Genomic DNA, 10,484 nt, shown 5'->3' with positions numbered 1-10,484 from the left:
TCAATTTTCCCTTGAACACCTCCATGGACCGTGACTCCACCACCTCTCCGGGCAGCTCTTTCCAATGTCTTATCATCCTCCCTGTCAAGAAATTCCTCCTAATATCCAACCTGAACCTCCCTCAAAGCAGTTTAAGGCCACATCCTCACATCCTGTTTCCCGGGAGAAGAGGCCGACCCGCACCTGGCTCGAAGCTCCTCTCAGGCAGGTCACCTCCGAACTTCTTTTTTTCCAGGCTGAGCCCATCCCCACCCCCACCTGAGCTCCCTCAGCTGCTCCTCCTAAGACTTGTCCTCCAGAGTTGTGATCCATGTCATAAAATGAGCGGCTCAGTTATAGACCTGAGCCTCGTTACATTTCTGTCCACACTTTTAGCTAGTACGTGGCTGTGGTCACAAGGAGACATGAGTTGTACTTTGTAGCATCATAAGCTACTGTAGATTTAAAGGTGCTTCCCACTGACTGATGTACAGCAAGCAGCAGCATCAAAGTACACAGATTGAAGTGATATACTACAAATCACAAGCATTTACAAACAGGGGCATAAACCCTTTCGGTGCCACATTCTGCCATCACTTATCTCTAAGGTAATTTAAAAAAATGTAGGAAGGAAAACAATAATTCAGCAATTGGTCTTCAAAAATTAGCAGTGGCCCCCAAACCATTCTCTACAAACCACCACTGATGTAAAGATAAGAGTACTGTTACAATTTTTGGCCACTGTTGTCCGTTGGCTGCTTGGATACCTAGTTTCATAAAAATTTTATCTTTGGATGCTGCTCTTTATCTTCAGTTTTAGTTTAACACTGCCAATGAACTGGGACAAAAAAAAAAACATGTATGCATGTATTTTACTTTATTCAGAAAGCAGTTTTAAAAATATGGAGCTTTTGAGAATTGGTTTTGGACTAAACAGAGAAATCAGACCTCAAAACACTCTAAGGGGTTACACTCCTTCCTCTGGACCTGAAATTTTGACAAGGGTTTTGGAAATTTGAGACAGGCTCATCAAAGCAAGTAACTATCAGAATTAACTTACCATCTCAGAGCTTTACAAATGTTTAAAGTTGTGCCTTGATTTATTCCATAATCACTTCAATTCCACTGTTGGCCTGCCTCATCTTTTCCAAGAACAGGAGCTGAGGGAAGGGCTAGTGCAAACTGAAGAAACTGAAGGAAAATGCAGGAAAAGGCACAGTGGCCGCTGCAAAGTGCTTCCCTGCCATCTCCTGGCCTTCCTCGGTAATTACAGAAGAAAGGTCTTCGAGACTTGCAACTCGGGTTTCAGCAGCCGTGTGCTATAACCACAAAACAAGATACACGGTCACCACATCACATGCATGTTGTGGCTTTTAAAAGTAAGGCAGTCACAGCGGGATTCGGATTACTAAGGAAGACTAAGCAATGAGTGAAAAGTTAGTAAGGGAAATAGCTTTAGGAGGTGGGCTGTTAGGTCACAACAGCCATTCACACAAGTTGCCCACTTCCACGTGATGAAAGGACATACGTGACATTCCAACATGTTCTGGAGGCAGTCCTTAGCCTCAAGGGAGAACTTGCAAAGATGAAACACCACCAGACCTTCAACCTATGACCAACATGCAGAAATGTGATTTTATTCCCACCGGAGAAGTCACACCAGGCACAGAGCTTTCCCTTGGCCTGTGGAAGAATGTGCCCTGTGCACATACTTGGTTCCCTAAATAGGTGTCTTTGAAATTCACTGCCGTCTGCTGGGCACCAGTCACCTCTGCCATCCCTCGTTCCTGAAAAGGAGGCTGCAACAGCACCAGTAGGACACAGTACTGCAGGATTCAGAACTTCTATAGTAAATCAGATAAAGATACATTATAGTAAGTTTGTCTCCTACTAAATCCTTGCCATGTATTTTCCTTTCTGACATTTCAGGGAGTACATTTTTCTGATTTGAGAAATTAGGTATTAGAATTTATTTGAAGATTTCTGCTGCCAGTTTTTTCTCAATTATGCACTTGTACCTATCTGCAGAAAGCATCCTACCTAATAAAAATAATAAAAAGTGCAGTCCTTCCAAATACAAAATTTATAGTCATAAGAAAGCCTATAGTTGAAATCTATTTCCATAAAAAAATTATTAATTTTTAAATTTCCAAAATATCTGGAGAAAGACAAGAACTGAAACAAGCCCTAGCTTTGCAATATATGGATTGCCTGGATGATAAAAGGCTGATGTTTGCAATTAAAATCTCAAGCAACAGAATGATTTCACCAGAAACACAAAACAGATTGACTTCCAACACACGCTTCAATGGCTCCAGAACTGGCCCAACGAGCTCACTTGAATAGATAATTGTTACCTTTGCAGTAATGCAAAATTTAGACAATTTCTGGCTTAAAGGCATAATCAAGTGAGATTTGTAGATACCAGTGCTGTCATAAGAGAAGTTCCTTTCTTCATCAGGAATTTAAAAAAATTAGTCTTTGTTGCTGCCCTTTATTAGAAAATAAGTCTTGATATATCAAGTGTATGAAATTGTGTATAAACAATGAAGTGTACCAGAAATATTTTATTTCCATCAGTAAAAGGAATGTGTTTGTCTTACAGTAAGCAAAGGACAAAGCTTGTTCAAAAACTTTTATTTACTATAAAGACAAAAACCACCAAAATACGTACAAATTATACTATATAAAATTGGTTCAATGGGGTAAAAACTTTTAATTAAAATATCTTGATATATTTAAAATAACAAAGGATACAATGAAGCCAAATTTCTTAACCCAGAGATTTCTGTAAAATTTGCTTGCACAGTAAGGTGCTAATAGAAGTTAGCCCTTAAGCCCTGGAAGTCTTAGGAATCAGTCACATAGCAAATATAATTTCATTGTGAAAGTGAACTTTGGTAGAAGAAACTCTATAGGACACCTGAGGTAGTAGAAACTGGAATAAACAGCAGTAGACGTTATTTACAACTTAAGTACCAAATAACATTAAGAACACAAAAATAATTACACAATACAATTTTCAGTCCAGCTTTGATCCAAAGAAAATAAGAATATTACATCACATCTCCATTTTAAAAACACCACAATTACCAGCAAGCCAAGGGAAATGCAAACTCAAACAAATGCATTTGGACACCTAAGAGGCAGTTTGAGTTTGAAATGTGGTAGGCATGGTGATCTACATAGTAATACTGATTAGCTGAGGTTCATCAGTTTATACAGTTTACATTTCTGCCAGAAACAGTATTAATCTGAAAACTGATCTTCCAGTACATGAATTGGCAAGAGTGCATCCTTTAAAGCTTGCACATAGGAAAGACTTGGAAACAATCTTATTAGAATGAGAAATTCTAAAGTGGTCAAAAAAAAGTCAAGTACAAAACAGAGCTACCAAACTTCACATTTCGGTATTATCTTTTTAACTCTTCAAAGTCTGCCAATCTTCAAAAACAAAGGAATGTAAAATTTCCAAAAGAAACACATTCACAACTAATGACATGGTTTGTTTTTTTTTTTTATTAGTATGAGCACTATCATTCATGTAAACGTATCTTTAAAGATGTCTTGCTTCCAATTTGTATTATACACTTTTAAGGTACTATAGCTTATTTAGCTTGTCCTGAGTCTTTGAAAATAACCAATTCTATTTGAGTCCAACAATCCAACTGGCTTCTGAAGAGTTATAACACGAACAGTAATTTTTTTCAAAATGGATTAAACACAATCATTATTAGATTAAAAAAGATCCCCATTTTTAAAAAAGCAAAAGAAAAAGCTGCCATTTTCCTTCAGAATTACATGCATCAGAATCTAAAAACCTGCCTTTAAAATAATTTTTAAAAACCGTTTAAAAAAAACCCCACATCTCCTAAAAACCAACAAGTTTTGCACTACAGGTGAAGCTTTACTTCACATTTTACTTTATCTGGATCTTCAAGTCCAAGTTTGTTTCTTGTTAAAATAAATACCTTTCTTATGGTAATATTTTTAACATTTTCAAATTAAATTACCACTAATGGCTACAGTAAATCGATGATGTACGGCAGAAGGAAAACAGCAGGTAAAACTTGTTATCAGTAGAGAATGTAACCTCAGTTTCTTTACACAAAGAATGAGATTCGCTCATTTGGCACCTGCTCACACTGAAGTACATGCCAAGGTCTCCCATAAAAACTTTAATGGAAGCTGGGTTTGGGGGGCCCTTGACATGAAACTTCTCTACACGATTTGCCAGAAGAAACAGCTATATGAAAAAAAAGGCTCAACAACTTCTAGCATGGTTCAGACTAAGTTACTTTATACAGAACAATCTTGTTTATTAAATAACCTATACTATCAGAGCCTTCAACATCCTTGTTGAAAGTGGCATTTTATCCCAGATTTCCAGCAAATCTGGTTTTAAAACTCTTGTGTCAGGAAAATATTCCTTGACACAGCTTGCATCTTTTTTTCTAAAGACTATTTTAAAATATCCCCTTTTCATGAAAGTTAAAAATACAAAGAAAAACTTTGATTTCAAAAGAAATTACATGGCCAGCAGTAAATGCACAGTGAACCATGAGTGCCTGCTCTTACTTTATAGGAAGGCAAATGCTTTTTTTAAAGTTTCCATCAATATTTGGATTTGTAACTCAGAGAGCAGACAGAATGTCCTTTTAACCAGTATTGAAAACTTACTAATTGCAGAGCATCTACATGTGAAATTGAACAGTGATTGCGATATTAAAATAGATCTTGAGCCTCTCAGCTTCTAATAGTGCTGAAAAAGTGCTCTAAATAAAATAAAAATCACTTACCTGCTAAATAATCATGCAGATTTAAGGAAAAATATTTTTATGTTAACATAGAGCCAGATGTTTGAAAAGGCACAGTTTACAAATCTCTGCATGAATTGTCAAATGTTGCATACTGAGCTTAGGTAAAGATCTTGATTTGTCAATCACATACTTAGGTAGGGTCCTCCACTGGCCTTATGCTCTTGATATATCTATCATTAAGGCCAGCAGAATAATATAATTTGCTGCACGTAACTGCACTGCAAGACAGTTACTGTATATTCAGTAGCATTTTCTTCAGTATTTCAGCCTTACAAATAAGTAGCTACCATGTAGTACGGAAGACTGGGTGTTTCAGCAGCTCCCTTGAAGGTGGTCTGTCCTGAGGTTGAAGTTCTAAACACCGAAGAGTCACATCTTTCAAGCCCGGAGACAGATGTGTAGGGATTGATGGAGCAGTAGTTGCACTAGCAATCTGAACAAGGGGAAATAACTTTTTAGAAGTCAGTGATAATGCCTCCTCTCTTAGCCCAAAAACATTCTACAAACTGATATTTCAGCTGATGAATTTTTCTCCATTCAGCATGTTTCCTACTGCAGTTTGAAGATTACATTACTACTTTCAGTTTATTGTCCTTATGCCTATTGCTTTTTAATTTGACTCCCTCCTGATACTTTTCTCCAAAAGTTCTCCTCACAGCAAGATCTTGCAGTGACCATCTCAGAGCAGGCCACAGGAAAACCTCCTTCAGCACACATATGGACATTCTTTAGTCGCCTTCACTGTTAACTGGCATGAGACACCATAGAGAGAGATGAAGCTGAGCGATGTTACGCTACAACAAGTTACACTGGGTGTGCTTTCTTGCACTGCCTTTAGTGTATTTCTGCTACTACCCCAAAGGCAAATATTTCTCAGAAAGACACAGACCCCTCCCAATCAAATTAATTTTAATGTTATCTATCTGGATTAAAGCAGAATGACTGGGAACACTAGAGTGGCACCAGCAGATTCACAGCAATGCAGAACCAAGACAATTGCCTCTCTTAGCACAAGTGATTCTACTTAGAACATTTCTGAGTACTGCTGTGCAATGTCTGTTTTCTACAAACACTTCCTTTATTTGCAGCAGTATTTTCTTCATTTCTTCATTCATTCTTTGCTCATTTGGCACCTGCTCACACTGAAGTACATGCCAAGGTCTCCCATAAAAACTTTAATGGAAGCTGGGTTTGGGGGGCTCTTTAAAACTGGACCTTTAGAATTAAAATAATTAACTGATTTTAGTATAAAAAATGAATGCCAAGATGAATGATCTAGCAAGCAAAGGAAGGGGCAAAAATCATACATAGCATGGCATATTGGAAAATATCTTTCAGCAAAATCTGATTGTGAAACATTAGGCTTTTATAAAAGAACTTTCCCCACTGTGAAATATGAATACTTACACAAATGGTTTATGGAAAAAAGAGCTTCTGTATTTTACAGGATTGTAAGAAAAAGTTAACACCCCAGTCTTCTGCCTAATTTAAGATCAACTCTATTCCTAATTTTTTTTTTTTTTAGCATGTTACACTATATTTTTATATCTTAGATCAGACATTTCTAAGCAACCTGGTCTAGTAGAAGGCGTCCCAGCACATGGTAGGGAAGGTAGAACTAGATTATCTATAAGGTCCTTTCCAACACAAACCATTCTATAATGATTTTGAATATCATGTATTAGTATCTCTTTTTTGGTATCAGTTTCTTTGTTGGTTTTTTTAAGAAGCAAGTATGATTATATTGGTACCAGTATTGCTTCTGTGCTAACAGCTCCAACATAAAAAAAAAAACCCAATTGCAACAACCCCTGCTACACACTTTTCTAAAATTCACATCGCTGTATACCAAGATTACTTGTCTTTTTTTGTAGTATATTGATAATAACAAAAAACCATACCTTAAATATCAGAGCAAGATGATTGGAGTGTTTCTCTGCATTCCAAGGAGGTTTAGCACAAGCCATTTCTATGACAACACAGCCAACGCTCCACACATCACAGCTCCTCCCATATTGCTGACCTCTCAGGACCTGAACAGACAGATACCAAAAATCAGATTATATAATTCAAAGTCTCTTAGCTCTAAGTCATTTAGAAGTAAACCTCAACACATCACCAAACAAGTGTATTCTGATTAACATTTCAGGCTAAGAGAATGACCAGTGATGTAAATGCCACAAGATTTACACAGGTCTAGAGATCTAGTAAATAAAATGCCTGACCAAGTGGCAAGCAAAGTACCTTGCAATGGCTAGTTTTTGAGCAAATGGTCATTTGGGCATTTGGGCATTGTGATAACAATATCTTGTACCAAACTGCTTGAAACAATGACAGCAAGAAAGAAATGTCATCATCGCCATGATCATTCCCAATCTTTAGAGCAAAGGCATTTAAAACACATTTGAAGCATATAAAGCAATTTTATGTTACTTGGCTATATGAATTAGCTTAAAGACTTCAAACAAACTTTTTGAAATAACTTTAAAAATTGGTTTCTTACCTCCGGTGCCATAAATGCAATAGTTCCCAACAACTGTCCCTGAAACTCCCCAGCACCAGTTCCTTTTGATGCCAACCTGGCTGCAGCTCCAAAATCAGCAATTCTTAATCTATGACCTGTGCTGTCAATTAGCAAATTGGCACCTGTCAACAGTAAAATAAAAAACCTACTAGTTGGCTTTCTATTACAGGGAAAAAGATGAACATTTTTGCTCTCTGCACCTCAAAATTATAAAACAGTTTGACATTCCCCACCTCAGTATCAAGGAAATCTAAAAATCAAGGATACGGTCTAATAACCTCACTTTTCATTATGCCTGAATGATACTGCACACAGCTTGAGGCTGTTCAAGAGATTTTGAGAGGCAATCAAATTTTCAAAGTAGGGCAAACACACAGGATTCTGGAACAATGCCTGGAGATGGTATAATGGAAGAAAATGGTTACCCAAAGTCCTGGAGGCTTTCATTGCCTGTAGCTCCCCATGAAATTTGAAGTTATTTCATGATCAAGCAACCCTGAGTTGCTTTAAAGAGGTTACAAACAATATAAAGTTTTACTGTTTCAAAAATTAGTAAAGACACATATGCCTTCAGTATGTTCTACTTATATTTATATGTCTCCAGTTCATGGACAGCTACAGTGACATTAAAGGGAAAAATTCAGTAAGACTGGTATTTCCCAGTTAAGTTCACATTTTACTCAGGGTGCAACTGTATTTATGTTCAACTAGGATGAAGTAAGAAAACTCATCACAGTGTCTCCACACATTAGAAATCTAGCCTCTTTATCTTGGTTTGTTCACAGATTTTACTATCATTTCAGCATAAACATTTACATTAATTTAAGAAGCAGTAGTTTTAAAACTGCATGGTAACTTTCTATCTTATTTTAACTAACCCAGACAATTTTTCTAAACTATTAGTACAGGTAGCAAATACGCACAAGCTTGCCACAAACATTTTGATTAATTTCAGTAGCATTTTGATTAATTTCAGTTACAGAGTTTCTTATAAATGATCCGACAATCCCAGTAGAAGTACCACTCCTGAGATGGTATCTGAGAGAACAAATAGATCTCAGGCCAAAACATATGCTGCTTTTTGAATACTCCTTCTAAAAGAATTTATCAGTTATTCTCACCTTTAACATCTCTATGGATTATCTGATTCTCATGGAGGTAAGAAAGGCCACGTAAAAGTTGTTCTGTGTAATTAATAATAACCGATTCTTTGAAGGCTCCATATTTACTTAACAAATGAGCAACTGAACCCCCTAAAAGACAAAACAATATATTCTATCAATACTTAACACATTCCATTAGTAGAGTGCAACACTGCATCCTAAAACTGGAACTTGATATTAGTATCTCTAAGTCATATTTCTCCCTCCTCTTCCTCCCAAAATTAAAATAATTTTGTAGGTAAAAAGTTATGTAGTTCATTCTTCAATTACTTTCTAAATTGAATTGTACATATTAAAGATGAAAGTCTTCGTGCTTCCTAATGATTTTATACTTCTTTAAAAACAACACTTTATCCACACTCCACATTAACATGTAAACAGGAGAACATTAACTATTTTTTGAGGCAATAGGCAATCTCCAGCAAGTATTCCCTTTAAATATTTTAATTTATGTTTGTTCTCATCCAATACATAGAACTATGCAGACAAGCAAGGAAAAGCAGTATCTTCCTCTATTTTCGAAAACTGGCAACAGATTCTCAAGAGTTTGGATTTCAAATTTTTCTCTCAGAGTATTGTAATATAGACTGGGCTTGAATGAGGTAAACACAATTCCTGACACTTAACTAGCTAAATAATAATATTTCAGAAAAAAATTACACTTAAAGGTTTAGCACTCTAAATTTTGAGAAAATATTTCTTGCACTACTTATTGTAATGACATATACTTGGGAGCTTTGCATGTTAGCACTCTGACAATAATTTAGGGTGCAATGCTTTCATTTACAGCAATTAAGGATGTATAAAACTGGACAGCAGCAAACATTCATAAAATTAATAAAACTACTTCTCAAAATAAAGACAGATTTTCTTGTCCCTACTCTACACATTTATGAAAACACTTCAGTTTTTTTTACTAGATTACCAGTTAAAAGGTTTAAGATTTGAATTAATTTTTCCAAAAGCACTACTTACTTCTTATTTGAAACTTACTTTAAATGTTCTTAAATACCTCTACACAATGCCTGACACAATCTTTATGAAAAATCTTGGGACACAGTGACAGGTATTCCAAACTTTCTAGGAAGTTATTTTTAATAATAACCCATAGCTACACAGATACACTGAAAATGCAACAGTTTGAGAGAGAGTAACTTCAGTTGGAAATAAATAAAAATTTAAAACTTCTCACTTGCAGTCAGAAATGGAAAGAAAAGTCAGGGTTTCCAACCAACTGTTTTAAGAGATTAGGTATGGAAAATTCCAAATCACAAAAGGATGCACCATTAAGAATATTGCTACAACCACTTCAGCTGTTCTGTAAGTAGACCTTTACACAGACTGCGAACACAGCAATGAAAATATAAATTCACAACCTCAAGCAACACTAGCAATACCACTAGCAAATACCATTTCAAGACTCAAATGTTATTTTCACCAGTTGTCAAATGTTATGTTCACCTGCCATCCATTCAATAAACAGGTTATAGTTGCTCTTCTCACATGTAGCACCCAACATTCGAATAATATTAGGATGGTTCAGATGACTCATCATCCTTATTTCTTCCCTCAGTGCTTCAACCACCTCTTCTTGCTCAGATGATGTGTTCCTGACATATGTCACCTGTTTTGAAATATGATATTATATAATTTATATAATATAAATATTACTAACTTAAGTACAAGTCCTGTAATTGTCTTTCAGTACAGCAGCAAGAAGAGGTTTTCACCCGCTGAAACTACTTTTTACTTCCAACCCCACCAGCTGAGAACCTATGTCCATGTGAGACAGTCACAGAAAATTAAGAGCCATCTTTTAGGGTACAAACAAAATCTTCTCCAAGTACAGAGTGGGGAAACATCCCTCTTTTCAACTCTGTTTAAACTAGGAAAAAGCCCTTGGTTTCCCAAAATTGAGAAAAACTAAGAAAGAAAAGGCCTGAAGTGGGATTCTGAATGTCCCTTATAAAATTTTACCAGTTAAATTATAAATGTTTC

At 36.0% G+C, this 10,484-nt stretch overlaps 1 protein-coding gene across 6 annotated transcripts in view; it reads right to left on the bottom strand.

Annotated features, from left to right (window-relative positions):
• Nucleotides 1–2,599: 2,599 nt before the first annotated feature.
• MAP3K1 (mitogen-activated protein kinase kinase kinase 1) overlaps nt 2,600–10,484 on the bottom strand; it is a 59,133-nt gene continuing 51,248 nt past the window's right edge. For all 6 annotated transcript variants that reach the window (XM_074532394.1, XM_074532390.1, XM_074532392.1 and 3 more), the window contains exons 16-20: nt 9,948–10,110; nt 8,445–8,576; nt 7,303–7,445; nt 6,701–6,832; nt 2,600–5,232 (exon numbers count right to left, since the gene is read on the bottom strand). In XM_074532394.1, the coding sequence (XP_074388495.1) occupies nt 5,083–5,232; nt 6,701–6,832; nt 7,303–7,445; nt 8,445–8,576; nt 9,948–10,110 (720 nt within the window). In that variant the 3' untranslated portion in view covers nt 2,600–5,082. The remainder of the gene's footprint in view (nt 5,233–6,700; nt 6,833–7,302; nt 7,446–8,444; nt 8,577–9,947; nt 10,111–10,484) is intronic.

The sequence above is a fragment of the Zonotrichia albicollis genome, chromosome Z, assembly GCF_047830755.1.
Source record: "Zonotrichia albicollis isolate bZonAlb1 chromosome Z, bZonAlb1.hap1, whole genome shotgun sequence".
Taxonomy (NCBI): domain Eukaryota; kingdom Metazoa; phylum Chordata; class Aves; order Passeriformes; family Passerellidae; genus Zonotrichia; species Zonotrichia albicollis.
This window is presented reverse-complemented; position numbering and strand designations above follow the sequence as displayed.